At 43.2% G+C, this 20253-nt stretch overlaps 1 protein-coding gene across 8 annotated transcripts in view; it reads left to right on the forward strand.

Moving 5' to 3' along the window:
- camta1a (calmodulin binding transcription activator 1a) overlaps positions 1-20253 on the forward strand; it is a 376005-nt gene that overhangs the window by 335210 nt on the left and 20542 nt on the right. For 7 of the 8 annotated variants that reach the window (XM_049581562.1, XM_049581563.1, XM_049581564.1 and 4 more), the window contains 3 exons: positions 452-2754; positions 7562-7688; positions 8810-8944. In XM_049581562.1, coding sequence (XP_049437519.1) covers positions 452-2754; positions 7562-7688; positions 8810-8944 — 2565 coding nt within the window. Of the gene's footprint in view, positions 1-451; positions 2755-7561; positions 7689-8809; positions 8945-14052; positions 14315-20253 lie in introns of those variants that run through there. The other variant, XM_049581569.1, reaches the window with a different exon arrangement.

Raw genomic sequence — 20253 nt, forward strand, 5'->3', positions numbered from 1 at the left:
GCTGATAACTGTGTCAGGGCCATATCTGAAAGAGCCCAGCTGTTCCCGAATGTTATGCTAATCAAATACTTTCAGCTGTGTAATTTCACTATAGGCTGTCACTCAGGAAAAGAATGTAGAGCTGTGGTTTATTAATTTCTAAAACAAATTACTCTGGATAACCGCCAGTTGCGTTTTTATTTCTGATGACTTAAGGTGACAAACCATGCAAAACTTCCCATACATTTTACTCACTGTAACTAAAAGGAAAGGATAGTTTTATCATTGTCTTTCTCAAACTGATAAATACAAAAACAAACAAATCATCCATCTTTGTCTCTGCTCGTTGAACAGTAGTATTGCCCAATTCTTAAGTATATGGAGATCGATAGTACATTTCCTTTTCTCCCTTCCTGCGCCCCTCTCAGCCATCCAAATCCCCAACCTCTTTTCTCTCTTTGTCCTCATTTAGGTGCGGGGAGCAGTGTGCACCACAAATGCAACAGCGCCAAACACCGCATCATCTCCCCTAAGGTGGACCCTCGCTCAGGGGGCTACAGCAGTGCTCACTCTGAGGTGCAAAACAACGATGTGTCGGAGGGGAAGACCGAGCACAGTGCCCATGGTGGAGGCAAAAGCTCTGGGGGAGGAGGCGGAGGGGGCAGTGCCAGGGAGAAGCGCAACGGCAAAGTCCACAAGCCTGTCCTGCTGCACCAGAACAGCACAGAGGTGTCATCCACAAACCAGGTCGAAGTCCCCGACACCACGCAGAACTCCCCCGTGTCCATCAGCAGCGGCCTCAACAGTGATCCAGACATGGCTGACAGCCCCGTGGTGACAGGGATGAGCCACGTGGCCTCCGTCATGTCTGGCCTGTCCCAGAGTGTCTTTATGTCTGAGGTCACTGGAGATCCTGTCTATAGCATGTCTCCTACTGGGGGTCCCAACACTCACCTGATGGGTGCAGATGCCACCTCACAGGGCTTGGTGCTGTCTGATCGTCACAAATTTGCCTTCCCCAGTGGAGGAGTAGGGGAGCCTGGGACTACAGCTGCAGGAGACAGTCTGTCCATGCTGTCTTCAGCTGGGGTGTCTGAGGAACTGGTGCTCTCCAGCAGTCTGGACGCTGGAAACATCAAGATCCCAGAGACCAATATGAACTTTGACCCCGACTGCTTCCTAAACAACCCCAAACAGGGCCAGACATATGGAGGCAGTGCAATGAAGACAGAGGGCAACTCTTCCTCAACCTCATCTTCCTCCGGTGGCAGCAGTTGCACCAACGGCAGCCTGCAGCGCTCCCCCACCATGTCAGACAATGGCTACACCTTCAGCTCAGCTTTGGTAAAGAACATCAAGACAGAAGACACGTCCTTTGAGCAGCAGCTGGCCAAGGAGAGCGGCTACCAGGTGGGGCCAGTGGTAAACTGTGGCAGCGGAGTGTCTGTGTCATCTGGTGCTGGTTCAGGCCAGGGCAGCCTGACTCTGACCCCAGCAGGCTCCCTGCTTCCTTCTGGTGGGGGTCTGAGTCCCAGCACCACCCTGGAGCAGATGGATTTCAGTGCTATTGATGCCAAGCAGGACTACTCTTCCAGTGCTACCACAGTGAGCTATGCTCAGGCCATGTCCAGTCCTCACATGCAACACCAGAATCGTTCCCCCAGCTTCTTCCTCCAGGATTCCTCTCAGACCAGCCAGGCCCAGCAGGGGAGGCCAAGCATGGGCCAGAAAACACATATGATGGAGCACAACTCCCACGACTCTGGAGCTTATATGGGGCTGCAGGTGGTGAAGACGGACTCCCCCGGCAGCAATGGCCACCTCCACCATCACCACCAGGCGCACCAGACCCAGCACAGGGCCAACTGTAATGGAGGCTCACCCACAGAGGGGACTGGCCAGACTGGCTCCCTCCAGCTGCTACAGTACCAGGGGAGTTTTCCTGGGCTGGGCAATGAGCACGAGGAGGTAGTAGGTTTAGAGCAACCAGGCAATGTGAATTCAGCTCAGGCTGGAGCCACGGAGAATGGAGCTGAGAATCTTCTCAAGCAGGGAGACCACATTCAGGCCTGTGGGGCGGGAAACGGAGAGGGTGCGGAGCACTATCTGCAGCAGGCTTCGGATGGTGGTGCAGGAGGGACTGGAGGTGCAGGAGAAGGGGTAGCAATTCATAATGGCAACAACAACAGTGATGGCAGCAACCGCTCCCAGCAGCAACAGCAGCTGCAGCCTCTCCTCCAAGGCACCAGTATGGTCCAGGGACTCTACAACGCTGTCGGAACCCACCAAGGCCTCGGTGGAGCAGCCAGTAATGGAGGAGCAGGAGGAACAGGCATGGAGATCAGTCTGGATCACTTTGACATCTCTTTTGGAAACCAGTTCTCTGACCTCATCAATGACTTCATCTCAGTGGATGGCAGTGGAACCACCATGTCAGCCGGAGGGGCCCTGTATGCTCACCAGCTAGTCACATCCCACAGCTCCGATAGTCAGAACGCAGGTGGTGGGGCCCCCCAGCAGGGCCAGGAAGATGGAGGGGCCAGGGGCTCTGGCTACAGCCCCTCAGAGCTCTGCCTTCAGCCCTGCTGCAGCCCTCAGTCTCTGAGTGGAGGGGCTGCAGCAGGGGGAAACACAGCGGAGGCAGGCTCATTGTCCTACATGAATGTAGCAGAGGTGGTGTCTGCAGCTGTCGCCCAGGGGGCTCTGGGGATGCTTCAGGCCACAGGCCGGCTCTTCATGGTCACTGACTACTCCCCTGAGTGGTCCTACCCTGAGGTGAGTGACAGGGCTCTCTATTTTTGTTTGGTTTTAGGGGTTGTTTGGCCATCATTTTTTTTGGTTGTGACATTTTATTTATATACCAGCCAGTGCTATGATGTTAGGTCACAAGATCTCTGCTCAACAGATTTTAAACTCAATTTTGCATTTCAAGCTAGAGCAGCTAAACAGGTTTTAAACAGGTTAAGCTCAATTATATAAACTACTGATTTTCAAATGTGATCACATTTGATCTTGTAATTAAACTGTTCATAATTCATTTTCAGTGATTATAATGGATAGTTGAGGAAACTTCACGGTAGGGTACAAGGACTGGAGAGGTTACACAGTTGTATAGTTAGAAGACAATGCTGAGAGTGTAAAAATAATTGAATGTAACATGACACATTTCTAAATAATTTTTAAGGCTGTGAGTCAGTATGGTATCATATAGTTACGCCAGGGACCTTTAATAAAGGAGATCTAATTCACTCACTTAGCATAGTATTTCTCCACCTAATTAATAAGCCTTTAGGAGAGGCCCTCGTGTGCAGCCATAATACCCAGTTGAGAACCACACCCTAGCTGGCGGTAAGGTGATCACCTTCCATTCGGTTGTAATAAGTTTTTAGCATGAGGGATGTCTGGACCCAGTCTGCCTGGGGTGCAGGCAAGGGTTTTAAAGGGACAGGATCACCCAGGACAAACAAATTTGGGCAAAATGGGATGTCTAATTTAAGGATGGAAACGTCACCATTTTAATTTCCAAATGGTTAAGATGCCAGATCTGACAGTCACACTTAAGTTAGTTTGAGGTGTTTTAGTTGTTTCCCTCATTGATAGTGAGTGTCTCCTTGGAACAGGAAATATAAAAACTGTTTGGATACTTAAGGACATTAAATACTGATGGAGATCATATTAAACACTTTTATGTTCTTTTTTTCTTTTCTTTTATTTCCAAAACTCAGTATAAACTGATAATGACTGGCCTTATTTAAGGTTACTTTAAGATGTTAATAAAAGTCCATTACATTCAAAACGATTTCACACAATGCTGAATAAGCCCATCACCACCAGGAAAAGTTCTCTGTATTTTGCCATAGAGCTGTGGTGTGTGTGGTGACAGTCCCTCCGGGGATTTCCCGGGATGTTTTTGTGATTGTTGCGGCCTGAAATGTCTGATTTCACAGCAGATTTTCTAAATAATTGTGATACGTGCTGTAGGGCTGTCCCATGTCATCTCATTCACAATAATACTGGTGTAATTTTTAATATGATATGAAAAATTAATACTGTGATACTCGTGATAGCCACAGCAACACCAAGCATGGCTGAAAGTGAAATTATTACCCTCTCTGCGGTGGTTCCAAAAAGAGGAGCAGCTTCAGTAGTGTGGAATAAACTGTGGCTTCCTGAATGTTTTATAAACAGCCCCAGACGTCTCAGACTCTTTTAGCAACTTTCTGCTCAGAGGGAACTCATTCAGCAGCTCCTCTGGCAGCAGCACAGCGTCTCTCCTTCTCCTCTCTTGTGGTGCGCACACAGGAGTCGCTGTCATCAAGTGATCTTGTCATAAATCTTTGGTAATGTAAACCTACGTGACGCTTGCAGCTCGAGAAAAAACTACATATATGTGAATGTGTGATAGATCTGGTATCATAACAGCCTGTCACAGGTTACAGCGTGATGATTAGAGGAGAAATGGCAGAGCATAAAGGTCCAGGTGGAAAAAAAAAACCAACTCAATCATTTAGGATTTTGCTGAAAGAAGGAAATCACCTGTGACTGAGCCACTCTGTCAGCAGCAGCTAACACCCAACACTGAGCCTTTAAACAGTGTGATGCTAATGGTTATATCTGTCACTGTGTCTATGACTCTGTCACAGAAACAGCAGTAGTCTCATGATAAACAGAGGGGTGCAAGAAGGTGCTGTGCAGATCAATATGCTTCACACAGCTCTACAATGAAATGAGATTTTACCCATTTTAAATGATCAGATATGTGGTAAAGTTGCAGTGATTGGACAAAATTGCAAGGTCGCACAGAATTCACAAGGACTGGCTGAATTTGCGTTAATTGTTCCTGGATGGACTGGTTAATCAACCAGATCTAAAGGGGGCAGAAACGGGGAGAGACTATTGTGACAGAGAAGATGAGTATGGTGGGAAATTCTCCAAGCCAAAGAATTGTTTCTTGAGTGGATGCTTCAGATAAAAAACAAAAACATAGTGTTCAGAGGAAGGATTTAAGTAAAAAAAGACTTGAAGAAAGCACTCTTGAGAGTGATGTATGTCTGCAAGTGCAAACTCACTTGCAGACATACATCATAAGCACACAGTGTCTGTGTAATTAGTTTCACTGCCACCGGAGGGTGACAAACTCCTGCATTCCAGCTTTACGGCTGATGTGCAGAAAGGGTGTATTTTCAGCAGTTTAGGAAAGGTTTTGTTTTAGTTTCTTCAATCAAGAATTGGACCGCCTTGCAACAAAAATGTCAATATGTACTTTCATTTGTAGACACAGAGGTAAATAACAAGGCAGATGACAAACTAAGATGTTAGCTTTAAAGTATACACAAGTCAAAAAAAGATCTAAAAACAACAGACCTGATAAAACCCGACCCTTTAATCAATTCTTTTATCATTTGATTATCAAACACTCAGCCCTGTTTGAAAGGAGGCTGTAAACAGTTTGTACTTTGCCTATGACACAACTGCAGCTATGTTCAGCTTGAATTTATGTCATTTATACTAGGGCGTAATTTCCACTGGGGATAGAGGGACATGTCCCCCCTCACTTTGCAAATGCTATTTTTAGACAGCCTGTCCTGGAAGGCATTGAAATGTTGCATTCTGTTGTACACACAAGAAGTGACACAAATTCAGAAAGAGAGACTGAAAGAGAAGGTGACTTACTCTCTCACCTCTGCTCACATGGCCAATCACAGTGTGAAGTGGGTGTGAAAGTCAGATCAGCGGTTTCCTGAAATAGAAATGGTTAGACAGAGTCATATGAATATCTGACGCCAAAAAGGGGGAAGGGAGTTTCTGAAGCTGTTTGAACATCTGACAAGCAACTCTGCTAAAGTTTACTGGCCCTTTAAGAGCTGCAGACAATACTTACAAACGGTGCGCTTTTTAGTAAAGATACAAATACATTGTCGATCATAGAATGTCAAATCTCTATCAACAGACTAAATATGATTTAGGGTTATTGTGTTGAAAACATGGCATTTTACACAGCTTTTTTGTTCATCATAATATTCACATAAATTGCACATAAATTCAGAAGATAGCATTCAAACAGCTTTCATGTTTTTTTTTCTGCTGAAACCATACCTACGCCCTTGTGTTCGAATTAAAATAGAACAATTTCCCAGAGGCAAAACACGTACCAAAATGGCTGCTGAAACTTCTCAAACTGATGATGAAATGATATGTGAAATGTTTTCCAAAGAGAATCATTTTCAGATTAGGATAGGCAGATTAAGATGTGCACAGTGTTTGTGTTGAAAACCGCATGTCAACTCGAAAAACATACCACCAGTCACAGGGAGCCAGAGGAGGATGTTTATGAACATAATGGCACGGTGTTCCATCTTTGGATGAATTAAAATTAAAGGCATTTTAAATGGGTGAGGGTCATGTTGTTTCACAGAAGGTAATCAAAGCACGGAAGCTCCAGTTTATTACAGTTCATTTCAAATCCAGTGCTGCTCAGGTCTGCCCCAGCCATACATTCACACACAGTGTTTACAACTTTGTATAAAATAAACTGCTTATATTAATAGTACCGTGATAAACAATTAAATAGCCTAGACAGTTTAAAATAATGAATAACCTTGGACACAGGGAGAGTCACGCGGAGGATCAAAGTCTTATAGTTATGAAATATGGATAAATATTTGTGGGCCTATGACATAAAACACAATAAGCAAATATTGGGGTTAGCACAACAAAGGGAATGGCGTGCAAGCAAGTCACTATGACAAGTGCAAATTAAGACACTAGAACTGGAAAACCCGTCTGCCTGTTACCGGTGTGCTGGATAAATCTAACTTGATAACAGTATTTAGCATCAGCTGAATAATTGAAGTATAATTGAAAGACCTTACACAGGCAGAGAAGAATGGCTGCAGCATTGTAGATGAGTCCTAAAACTATTTTACTGAAATGTTGTACCAAAAATACGTAGACCTCCTAATTTATTGTGCATCAGATTCCCTGTTGTCATCACTCTCTGACAAGACTGCAATGCACTTTTCTTTATGTCCTTTCATTATTACAATTATGTTGTCAGCTGTAATACCCTCCTCCAACCTCTGGAGGGCAGCACCATATTTTAACACTAGTGTTGGTTGAGCTTTGTACAAAAATAGGTAAAGTGAAATAATGCTGGTCATCCACACGATGGCAGCAGAGATCAGTATCAGTTGTTTTCTTTTCTGTGGTGTCATTCCTATCTTTGCCCGCTAGATGTCAGGGTAACAACAAATAATGGAAGTAGGGATGCTTAAATCTGATTTGGCAATGGTGTTATGAGTTGTTTTAAATTGCTTTACTTTTGGGCGGCTGTGGCTTAGAAGATAGAGCAGGTCATCCTCTAATCACAAGGTTGGCGGTTCGATCCCTGGCACCTCCTGTCCACAAGACACTGAACTCCAACCTGCTCCTGATAAGCAGACCAGTGCCTTGCATGTCAGCTCCAGGACCTGTGGTGCATGGATCTGTGAATAAGGGGAAAATTGTAAAGTGGTCTGTTCAGCAAGGTAGAAAGGCACTACATAACTGCAGTCCATTTACAATTATACCCATTGTTTCTTAGGGCGGAGTTAAGGTGCTGATCACCGGGCCCTGGCAAGAGGCCAGCTCAAACTACAGCTGCCTGTTTGACCAGATCTCAGTCCCAGCATCTCTCATCCAACCAGGGGTGCTGCGCTGCTACTGCCCAGGTAAGACAAGAGAGTGCTCACACACACATCAAAGAGGAGAAGGGACGATTTCACATTATTCATGAAGCATCAGAGAAGATGACTTTACTGGCATTTCACTTTTTTACCTTCAGCAACAGGCCAGCTTCTATCAAAAATATATTTTACATTCCTTTTATGTTTGTGTTGTTGTTTTCAGGGTGGGCGTTAGGAGGGTCGTACATATTTCAGCTATCACAGATATCATATAGCTTTCATGTATTTGTTTGAAGTAATAGTTCGCAGGTTTACAATATGTGGGTCATCTGGTCAGCAGGATTTTTTGTGTATTCATTATAGATGTTACACATTGTTTTTAAGAGAAGCATCACTTCAAATTAACGTCAACATTTAGATATTAAAATACTATCTAAACCAGTGTTTACCTGTTGCATACTGTTTAATCCCTGTATCAAAAAGCTACAGTATGTCTTTTAAACTGTTAAAAATATGTTTAGTCAAATAAATTAAAGATGTAGCAGATAAAAATACATATTTTTCCTCTTACTTAGTAGTACTATTATCAGTCTAGATTGTTTTGGTGTGAGTTGCAGAGTGTTGGAGTTATCAGCCGTAGAGATGTCTGCCTTCTCTCCAGTATAATGGAACTAGATGGCACTCGGCTTGTGAAGCTCAAAGCACCAAAACAATACATTTTGAAAAACTCAACAGCATTGTCTCTTTCCAGAAATCATGACCTGATTATTCAAGATAATTCACAGACCTTGTTGTGAGCAGTTTCATGTAGGAACTATATATGAAGGCAGACATCTCTACAACCGATATCTCCAACACTCTGCAACTTACACCAAAACAATCTATATTGATAAATAGCACTGTGGGTAAAAGAAAAAATATGTATTTTTGATTTTGGGGTGAACTGTCCCTTTAAGCCCCACATGGCAACTTGTGAGTAGTTGTAATAATGTTAATAGTACTAACGTAGCTATGTGATTTAAGCCCTAAATTATATTTTTTGGTTGTGCTGACAGTAGTCATGCATGGAAAATTGAGCCAGTCACCACTGATAAACAAATCTGACCATATAATAATGACATTGTGTTTGATATGAACTAAACAATCATCATCCTCTCCCTCTTCAGCTCATGACACAGGTCTGGTGACGCTGCAGGTGGCTGTCAGTAACCAGATCATCTCCAACTCGGTGGTGTTTGAGTACAAAGCCCGCGCTCTTCCCTCACTGCCATCATCTCAGCACGACTGGCTCTCGCTGGATGGTAGGTTTCTCCTCGGTTTGTACGTTAGCTTTGCTCCCTTTGCCCTGACTCTTACTACCTGTCCTCACTCATTTTCTTCCTCCTCTGTTTTCTTTACTCTTTACTTCTCTATGTAACTCCTAATTCTTCTATCTGGCTCTCCAAATCTCCCGTGGCCTTATTGATTTTGTTAATTTTGATTAATGGTCCGCTGGACCATCATGCATTACAAATCCTCTCTCTGGCTTTGCTTTAAACCAATTTGTCACAGCTTACACATTCACATGCATTAACTTTCTCTGGAGACAAACAAAGTCTGCAGGATATTGTTAAGTGCTTAAGAAAGTGCCAAAACATAAATTGTGACCTTACATTTTTTTAAGAGGATATGTTTTAACAAGACATTGGGGCATTTCCAGTCTTGTTTTTGGCAACCAAACCAGGTGTTTTTTAATGAGACGTCGAGACATTTTTAGCCTTGTTTTTTGCAGCCAATGCAGGTATTTTTTAACAAGACATTGGGGCATTTCCAGTCTTGTTTTTGGCAACCAAAACCGGGTATTTTTAATGAGAGATCAGGTCATTTCCAGCTGTGTTTGAGTCAATCAAATCGGGTATTTTGTAATGAGACGTCAGGACATTTCTAGCTGTGTTTATGCTAACTTATCTGGGCTTTTTTTTATGAGATGTTTGGACATTTCTAGTCATGTTTATGATGACAAAATCAGGTTTATTTAACGAGTGGTCTGGTCATTTCCAGCCGCATTTGAGTTGACCAAACTGGGTGTTTTTTAATGAGATATTGGGACATTTCCAGTCTTGATTTTGGTGACCAAACAAGGTATGTTTTAATGAGACACTGGGACATTTCCAGCTGTGTTTTTGGTAACAAAATTGGATATTTTTAACGCGAGGTTGGGTCATTTCCAGTCGCATTTGAGTCGACCAAACCAGGTGTTTTCTAACTAGACGTAGGGACATTTCCAACCTTATTTGTGGTGACCAAACCAGGTATTTTTAAGAAACAGTGCAACATTTCCAGCCATGTTCTTGGTAACCAGACAAGGTATGCTTTAATGGGACATTGGGACATTTACAGCTATTTTTTATGAGAGGTCAGGTCATATTCAGCCTTATTTAAGCCGACCAAACTGGGTATTTTGTAACGAGATGTTGGGACATTTCCAACCTTGTTAGTGGTGACCAAACCAGGTATTTTTTTAAGAAACACTGGGACATTTCCAAACACGTTCTTGGTGACAAAGCTGCATACTTTTAACAAGACGTCAGGACGTTTCCAGCCGTGTTTATGGCAACCAAACTGGGTATTTTTAAGGAGATGTTGTGACATTTCCAGCTGTGTTTTTGACGACAAAACCAAGTATTTTAAACAACAGGTCAGGACATTTCCAGCTGTGTTCATGGTGACAAAACCAGGTATTTTTAATGAGAGGTCAGGTTATTTCCAGCCACGTTGGATTCAACCAAACTGGGTATTTTTTAACGAGACGTTGGGACATTTCCAACCCTGTTTGAGTTGCTAAACCAAGTATTTTTAAGAAACGTTGGGTCATTTCCCGCCATGTTTAAGTTGACCAAACCAGCTATTTTGTAGTGAGATGTCGGGATATTTCCAACCCTGTTAGTGGTGACCAAACTAAGTATTTTTAAGAAACGTCTGGATATTTCCAGCCATGTTCTTGGTGACAAAACTGAGTATTTTTCATGAGGCATCAAGACACTTCGAGCCGTGTTTATGGCAACTAAACCAGGCATTTTTTAAGGAGATGTTGGTACAATTCCAGCTGTGTTTGTGGGCTCCAAACCAGGTATTTTAGGGCCAAAACATGATGTTTTTCTGACCCTGACCAAGTGCTTTTTGTGCCTAAACAATAAGATGCATTAACCACAGCACATATATCACAACATAACATTGAAGATTAAAACATTAAGACATCCGTGACATCATAACATACAAATTGAACATATCAGTGGTTTGCAGAAGCGTACAATGCTAAAATCTGACAATTGGGTTGATATCAGACAGGGGTACAAACCAAGCTAACCTACATACTTTCTTGAAAACAAGAAGATAATGAGTTGAATATGAAATTGTGTGTTTCTAGCCATAAAACATGCTGGCTGTTTGACACTTGACCAAACATCCAAAGGTCATGGAAATATTCTTGATATGGCTGCTGAGATTGCGTAAGTGAGTGTTAGAAAGAACCTTCGAAACCTTGTTATCAGAATAACACCTCTTGTTGGTACGAGTGGTGGGCAACAGTTCAAAAAATCTATTTAATTTTAGATCTTGTTTCTTGTTGTGCCTAATTTATTGCAATGCCCATTGCAATGAATGAATCAGAACTGTTGTTATTAAACTATAAAAAATGTGACTTTGCTCATTATTGCTACATTCTGAAGAATATTAATATCTAAAAAAAAAAATATTTGCCGTAAAGTTGTGTTACTGATTTCAACCATACTTCCCAGGGCCACTTGGTGTTACCAAGAGAAAGTGATTTAAGAGTTAACTTTGTTGTGTCAGAATGTGTTGAGTGAGACTTCTTCACTTTCACTTTGCAGTCTGTTGTCCTCAGATGTGCCAATTAAACACCAAATGTTATTTAAAGCCTCATTTTAGGGTCAGTTCAGTGACAGAAAGCCTCATTGTCTCATCTTGCATATATTACACTCAGCTAATAGATAAGCTCTTGTGTTTACAACACTGCAAATGCACACATTTGGACCATGAGATTGGTGAAATTGTTTTGTGTGATCTCCTTACAGTAACAAAGCTTTTGTAGCTCAGCACTGTGGAGGTCTTCTACATACAACAATAGATGCTGCAGGGTTGGCAAATTTCCATTCTGTTAAAATTCAAATGAAGTCCATGAGTCAGAGGACCTACTGTAGGCATGTTCACTGGAATGTAATGAGCATGCAAGTCATTGTCTATTTGTATATATGTGTGTGTGCGCTGCCGGGGAAGCGTTGCTGCAGTGCTTGAGCATTGACAGGATAAAGTAGGGCACGGCGAAGCACAGGCTCACAGGACAGCTGCATTGCAGACAGCCCTTGAGGGAGTGGGAGTGAGTAATCGAGAGCTGGCGGCTCCCATACACGGCAGTACCAGTGGATCCCTCCGCCATTCATACCCTACTGCCTCACTGGCCCATTCACAGAACCAGTTAAGGAGGAGCTGACTGTCTCAGGGAAAACACAGCCCACCCTATTACCTTACTTATATTAACCCCTTGCCTGCCATCTCTCACTATTTTGTCTCATGACAAAGTGTGGTCTCTATTTGAGAATGACGTGATATCAAAAGATCATAAGGATTTTTTCATCTGTTATTCTATCTCTGTTATATCCAGATATCTGGCATCTGATAAATCATTTGTCCCCACAATTATTGTTTTCAAAACAGCACAAAATAGGTTGAAAGTTACTGAGATTGTGTGTTACTCTAACAAAATATACAGTAAATGTGTGTGGGCTTTGTTCCATACCTGTGTGCACAAATTATGTAACATTATGTCCAGCCAGTCTGGCGCCAGGTGAGTTTCTGTGTGTACCTGTGTGTGATAGAGGGAGAGGAGAGTGTTAGCAGTAGCAAAGGGGAGAGGTATTGAAGTGTACCAATCACACACATGGTGGATTGTTACTACAAGACATTTCTGCTCCTCCGGGGTCCATCTGTTGCTTATGGCAAAGGTGTGTGTGACCAGCAGCAGTTCAGGACCACCGCACTATGGACAGAGACTCTGGCGCAGAGCGCACTGTAAACTCCAGAAGGTTTAATATAAAAGATTTGCTTTTCTCAGGGAGAGTAAACGCTCTGCTTCATTGTTTACCCCGTGTAATCAAAGACAAATTCAATTTGTGATATCTAGACCAAACTTATTTCAGAAGTAGGGCAGGATGTAATCACTTAGGCACGTGCAGCCATCACATCGATAATGTCTTGAGGCACAGCAGGAGAAACAAGACGCGCTGCACATAAATACTGATAGCCAGCCACTTTGAAAACACTAATATGACCAGATCCCTGTTTACCTAACGTGACTGCACACACTCCCGCTACTTAACCCCCACGGCCAGTCACCTGATTAACTATAGTCTGCTGACATTACGCGCCATACGCGCAATATATTTGTCTGCAGCGGTTGTGTTGTGCAGCTCTGTGAGTTTGTTCTCCCATGGAAGACTCACTGTGCTATGATGTGCTAATGGCACAGCTGCCTGCCTGCCTTGATTTGTCATAATGCAGAGTGGGGGAAGGGGCGCTTTTCTCTGCAGCACTGCAGGTACGGAGCCATGGGCAGGACAGAAAAGCTGTCGGAGCTGCAGAGCGCTCATCGTCCGCCCCAATAAGTCCCTGAGCTCAGATCCCACGACCCGAGCCGGGAGAGGTTCGCTGGAAACTGGCACATTACAGCCCCGCATAGCGGCATGCTGCCTGTTAGTGTTGAAGGGAGCGTGTTGACAGTACTGACTGTGAGAACAACTACACCGGCGTGACAAACGGCAGACCGTGCACACACAATGCAGGAGCGGAGGAGTGGGCGTGTTTGGGTAAACATGGTAAACTACCGCAAACAGAACAAGATTTAGTTTCAGACGGCAGCTGAGAGGCTGAGAGGAGGCGAGTCCAGGCGCGTTTTGCAGGGCTGCACCGGACTTTTCTCCGGTGTGGGAGAGACTCCGTGCGGGCGCACAGTGAGCCACGCGCGTCGAGCGGAGTACTCGATTAGAAATGCTTATTATTATTACAACAACAGGCCAAATGAGAATAATGACACGATGAGGGGCGAGCTTTTAGGAGCAGGACCACGGCTCCGAGAGGAGGAGGCGGCAAACGAAAATTAGGGCGTCTGTTTACCGGCGGCACGTGCGCACAACGTCTCCTAGCAGCGGTATTTGTCATTTTACTGCAGGCTGGGATAGCAGCGACTACTAGAAACACAAGGAAAGTGTGTATGTGTGTGAGGTGAAACAAGTGAAGAGGAGGAGGGGGCTATTAGAGGAAGAAGAGTAGTGAGCGCTCCCTCTCCCCTTCCCTCCCTCCCTCCCTCCCTCTCTCCTCACGTCGCTCTCTTCCCTCACTTTGTTCTATTGTTGACGAGTGCTCTGTTGAGATTGAGATTCAGTCTACACCAAGGATATATATTTTTATTGTTTCCTCCGTGTACACAGCATGCAGAAAGCCTGACCGTCAGGCTGTTTGGGGGCAAAACTGCAATTTGAGTGAAATGCAGCTTTTGGTTGGACTTCTTTGGGTCAGGATGCCTGTGAATGACACCTGCATTTCCTAAAAGACAAAAAAAAGAGGCAGAATTTTTTTGACTTTGAGGTGGACTCTACCAATGGAAAATAAGATAGAAGGTTAGAAGTGTTAAGTTCAACCCTATGGCTGTAGTGCTGTGCTGTGTTGTGTTTGTGTTGTGTCCGGGCTGTTTTCATATTCTGTGCCTTTCTCGTGTGTGCCAGAGAGAAGTTGGAGTTACACGTTTCTTCCAACACCCCGCATGCTTAGTTATTGTGTCTTAATGTAGTCCAAGTGTGTGTGTGTGCTGTGGCGGAGTTTGGTAAGAAATGGTGTGTTTTAGCCACATGCTTTTCTCCAAGTGTTTCATGTGACTCTGCCTCATTGCAGAGCACCGGAGAGTTGACGTTGATAGTAGCCAACTCCTGACTCACGACTAGTGCTTGGGCATATTAAAGACTCCTCAAGGCGCCTTCAAAGACAATCAACTATTTTCCTTCTATTGCTTTTTTGAATAGCAAAGGAAGTCATGCGTAAAGCTCCCGTGCGCCTCTTTTCCAAGTCTTGGCACTTTTGGCAAAACCTGCCTCTTACATCTTTACATTTCACGACTTTTTCTTGACAGTTTGAGTCTGTTTGGTGTGTTACTGTGTAGTCACCGTGTCCTGGAAATACCGAGAGCTGTTTCACGTGTTGTCCAAAGTGTGGTTGCTATAGCGCATTGGATGGTTGTCGCATCCCAGAGTGCTGCTCAGGTTATTGGGGCCAGCGAGTCGTCGGTGGAATCTACTTTTAATGCTGTTGTTTTTAGACTTCGGATCGCATTCAAAGCTGATAATATCAACAACGTGGACTTATTAAATAGTTAAAACGTGGTGAAATAATAAAAACTCCACGTTGCCACTCATGGTGTATCGCGAGTGGTGCCGCTGAGCGTTTCAGCACCACAGATCTGAGAACAGCGACTTCACTTTAACCCCGGTTAGACTTCAAACTTTGCTTTGGTCGAGCCTTTCCACACTATTTAAAGTCAGAAAATTGCAGATATACATTTATACCTGTTGCTCCTCTGTGAACTTTTGAGTTTTGCTGTATGCAATGCATAGAAACAAGATGCACTGCCCCTATTGTGGACTCTAAGAGAGAGCTGTGAAAGATACAACACGCCAAAGTTGCAAAGTCTTGCAGAATATGCTTTGCAGAAGTTGGATGAATCACCACAGTGCTTTCCTATGTTTTAAGTTTGTACCTTTGTTGAACTGCACATAACCAATTACTAGTTGTAGTAGTACTAGCAGTATTAGCATTATAGTAACACTTGCAGTAGCTGTGTGCATGTTGCAAAAGCATGAGTAGCAATATTACTATATTAATATTGATTGATATCACTTTTAGCAGAAGTTTTGCCCCCTTTGCCATCGCAGCCCCAAATAAAACAACCCAGTGAACACTGTGTATATATTTTGTAGGGTAGTGTTTGAACATATCGGGGCTTGGATGTGTATGTGTGAGCATTATGCCAGCTGTATGCATTGCATTAATTAACGTGCAGGCTGTGAAAACAGATTGGCATACATAAAGATTGACAGATAGCAAAGTCTGTCCATCTATCTATCTATCTATCTATCTGATAATGTAATAAATAGCTGATGTCATTAGTAGTGACTGTGTTGCTGAGGCTGTTGTAGTAATAACAGAGGCAATAGCAATAGTAGTAGTACTCGTAACAGCAGCAGTGACGTGGGAATGCTTACACCTAAAGGTGATGGATCACCCCAGACAAGAGGTTTTAAAGAGATAGGTACGTTTAAAGAGAAACAGTCATTTGCAGAGATCACATCATGTCTGACTTCTGTGGTTGACTCCTATTATACTGTTGTTTCTTTCTCACAGTGATGCTACTGCTAATCGTTCATGCATCCGTTTCAGATTGAGATATAGTGGGTAGACGTAAAAGCGGCAACACCTTGTCTATCTAATGCAGTCCCATATAATGTCATGCATTTTGCATTGGTGAAGTGCACAGTATCAGGTGTAGTCTGTGGTGGGGCTGTTACTGAACTTTGGTAAGTTTTAAATCTATAGTTTGTGGTTTGCATTAGTTTACATTATGTTATATTATGAAACTCTGTCTACACTGTGATTTAAAATTGAAATAACAGGCTTGAGCTTGCTTATACAGCGCAAGGGGATGATTTATTTCTCTGTATTCTTAAATAACCGTATTGTATATTATAAGCGCTTGTTTTATGTTATGTTGTAAGTTTTGTTTTCTTTACCAGGCCAGTCTGCTCATATGCTTATTAAATTGAGGTTCAGTTCATGTTCATGCTGTGCAGCTGTATCCCTCTAAGTTGTCATAAAACCAAATTAAAAAAGAGGGGGTAATATACATGGTCTCAAACCAAGCATACATTATATCACATTCAAGATAAAATGGCTCTTACGCTCAGGTCTCTATCTCTGTTCACTCTCCTGCCTGTGCTCACTTGTAAATTACAATTTTACTATAGTACAGTACAGATAGGATTCCAGTAAGTGACAAAAGACTGAAATATGATTTTGAGTCCGATGATGAAAAAGATTCAGAGGAAAAGGGAGGACAGGCTGAGATTCCTGTGAATGCATTTTGCCTAACTGTGTTGTCTTACTATTAATGGAAAGCTTTGGAGACGTCCTGTCCCTTGGGTGGTGGTGTTTTGTATCAGATTGATTCATCTTTGAAATTATTTCTCCGCTCATCTCTCATTTGCACTCCTGCCTACAGCTGATGTGTCAAGCACCGTATAGTTGTTTATGCAAATAGGAACTTAATGATATGTACTTGTTACTGTATTAATTGTCAATCTATACAAAAAAATCAAACCACCTACTTTCCGAGGCAAAAAGCCAATACCGTGTTACTCTATTAGTGTGATGGTGGATGACAATAAATCCCCACGGTGTGCACTCTTGCCATTTTACCTTCAGTATGACACAATGTATCTATTCAGCGTTCAGACTGTACTCATATTGACCTATATAGCTGGACAAATGCCAGCAGGTTAAGAGCTGCTTCACCTTTGTGGCAGAACAGAAAAGTATCTTTCAGGCATTGTGACCTTTGTTTGCGGTCATTAAACTTCTGTATGTGGTTGAGAATAAATTCTCTGTGGGAACAGGGGTGAGGCCAAATTGTCTGACAGGACATAATGTCTCTTAATATTGCATTGTTTTCCACCTGTTGCTGTTGCAGTTTGTTGATACATGGCGAGAGAAGAATTCCAGGGATGCAGGATGGCTGGCTTAACTTGTGTTTTTTAGGCATGAAATCAAAATGTTGACATCAGCTGATTAGAGTGTGTGTGAAGGATTTCTGCTGTTGTGTAGCAATAAGAAGCTTTAAGAACATTTGCACACTGAAAAAAAGATTTTGGCTCGAGGGACGGGGTTTACAAAACATGGCATCCCTGTCTCCCAGAAATGATGTTTGTATGACACTTAACTGCTTTTTTAACTCAGTTGTTACAGTAACATAATCACTGTCTGGATTTTCTTTACTTATTAATTGATTAATTTATTATTTAGGGGCGGCATGGTGTGGCAGTGGTTAGCATTGTCGCCTCACAGCAAGAGGGTTCCTGGTTTGAACCTGGGATGGGGGGTGCATGTTCTCCCCTGTGTTTTTTCTGGGTACTCCAGCTTCCTCCCACAGCCCAAAGACATGCAGTTTAGGTTAACTGGTGACTCTAAATTGTCCGTAGGTGTGAATGTGAGCGTGAATGGTTGTCTGTCTCTATGTGTCAGCCCTGTGATAGTCTTGCGACCTGTCCAGGGTGTACCCTGCCTCTCACCCAGTGTCGGCTGAGATAGGCTCCAGCCCCCCCGCGAACCCCAACAGAATAAGCGGTTATGGAAAATGAATGATGAATTAATTCATTTATTTATTTAGCTGAAGGGCTAGTTTTCATCGGCAATCCCTTCACCAGCTGTAAAAGGGCATCCTAGAAAAGATTATCCTAGATTAGACATCCTAGATTATATTCAGAGACGACGTTTCCTCCAGGTAACTAAACAGTACATTCATGTACCCCATAGGTACTGGAGGGAGGGTGCCAGGCGTACAAAGTGCAGGACTTTGACACTAGAAATTCGTGTTTGCATAAAAATTCAGATCTTACATTTAGGCAACAAAAGCACTTCAATTAAGTTAGGGAAAAATTGTGATTTCTGTTCAATGTTAGTTAGAAAAAGGTAATTGAAAAAATAATGTTGTAGTCGCTAGAGTGGATATTGTATTGCAAGATTGCCTATTTGGGTGGAAAACAGCTGGAGTACGTTGTCACTGAACATTTGGCTGATAACTGAAAGACATTTTTGGCGACATTTTGCCGATATGTTCAGTATCAACATTTTTGCGTCTTGCCAGGTATGTTAATTAGCAAAATTTTCTCATTATGCTAATGAAAGCATAATTCGCTCAGCATTATGTTTCCTTTAAATCATATATACTGTTTCAAATAGGTTGTATATAAACATGATTTCTAAGAGACGGGACTGAACATATAAAAATCACCCGACAGAGAGAAAATTGTAATCATGTTTTACAGCATTGACATGGCAAAATTTGAATGACTGTAGTGGCCATCTTATTCTGTGATCCAGTTTCCTACAGCAGTCCAAAGACATAGATGAGTTAGAAGCTATTATAAATTATGTCTAGGTGTGAATGTGAATGAATGTGTCTGTTTGTGAATGCTAGCCTGGATTGGATGGATGGATTGACGACCTGTCAATGTGTTCCCTGCCTCTCGTCCGCCCCCTGCAACCCTGAACAGGATGAGCCATATAGCAGATGGATAGATAGATTGCATCCTCAAATAGATTTGATGCCATAATAACAAATTGTACAACAGAAAGACGTCTCTATCACACACAATATTATTCTTCAAACAATTTATATCTTCCGTTATCGCTGCTAAGAAGAGTAAAAAAGAAAGAAAAAAAGAGTAATAGGCGGAACAAAACCACAACCTGTCATTACACTGTGTCACAGTAAAGTCGGTCTTTGATCAACAGACGGCCATGTGTTCCAGCTGCGAGGGCTGCTGCCAGATGGCCTGGCCCCTACCCCTGCACAGTCACAAATACCAGCCCCTGTCACTCAGCTCACACAGAGACCCAGAGGGAGGCTGGCCTCCGGTCTCTCTGCTGGGTTACATGTGAGAAGTTGACTGACTGCAGCGCGATAATGAGGTCCAGCACTAAACTTGATTGGCACGGACACAACCAGAGGTTCAGAAGTGAGGATTAAAGATGTCCTCCCACACTCTCTCAGAAGTTCACTTATATGAATAACCCTACACCTGTCTTCTCATCTCGTCTCACCCTTGTCCCGTCTTTACTTGTAATCTCCCCTGCTGTCTTTTTCCTCCCTGTTCTCGCTCCCACTGTGCTCCTCAATAAACAGCCCTGTCCTTCCTTCCGCTATCCGTCTGTATATCAACCTGTCTCACGAGGAGCTGCTGCCATGTCCAAGAGATGAGACAGATCACATGGGGCAGGGCTGTGACGTTAAAACCCAGTGCACGGGTCATCGGCTCTCTGCTTCTCTCAGATGTCCTTTGAGAGAAACTAATAAGAACCAACAGCGGAGCCACAGAGATCAAGCTCTGGTTCATTCATGCAAATCTTGTGCTATGGATTTTATTTAGAAATGACTTCCCACACTTGACGTGCGACTTTCCACATGGAGCCCAGCTTTTTAATCTGTATGATAGGACCAGGTCACGGACCAGTGTCTGGTGGGTCCCATGGTGACAACACTAGTAATTTATTCTAATGAGCGTCGCTCCCAAAGCAAGTGACAAAATTACTCATTTGGGTTATCGGTCATGGAAGTTCAAGACCTCTTCTCGGAGAGTGTTAAGTGGGTGGTTTTCACGTTCCAGCTCCCTTTTTAGTTGAGGCAACCGTCACTCTATTAAAAGAAGAAGTGTGAAGAAGTGTGGGATTTTCCCGTCCTCTCCAGGCTTTCGTCCCAGAGGTGAGAGGTTTTCCTCTCACTTCTGAGGGGAGA

This window comes from Epinephelus fuscoguttatus, linkage group LG7 (genome assembly GCF_011397635.1).
Source record: "Epinephelus fuscoguttatus linkage group LG7, E.fuscoguttatus.final_Chr_v1".
NCBI lineage: Eukaryota > Metazoa > Chordata > Actinopteri > Perciformes > Serranidae > Epinephelus > Epinephelus fuscoguttatus.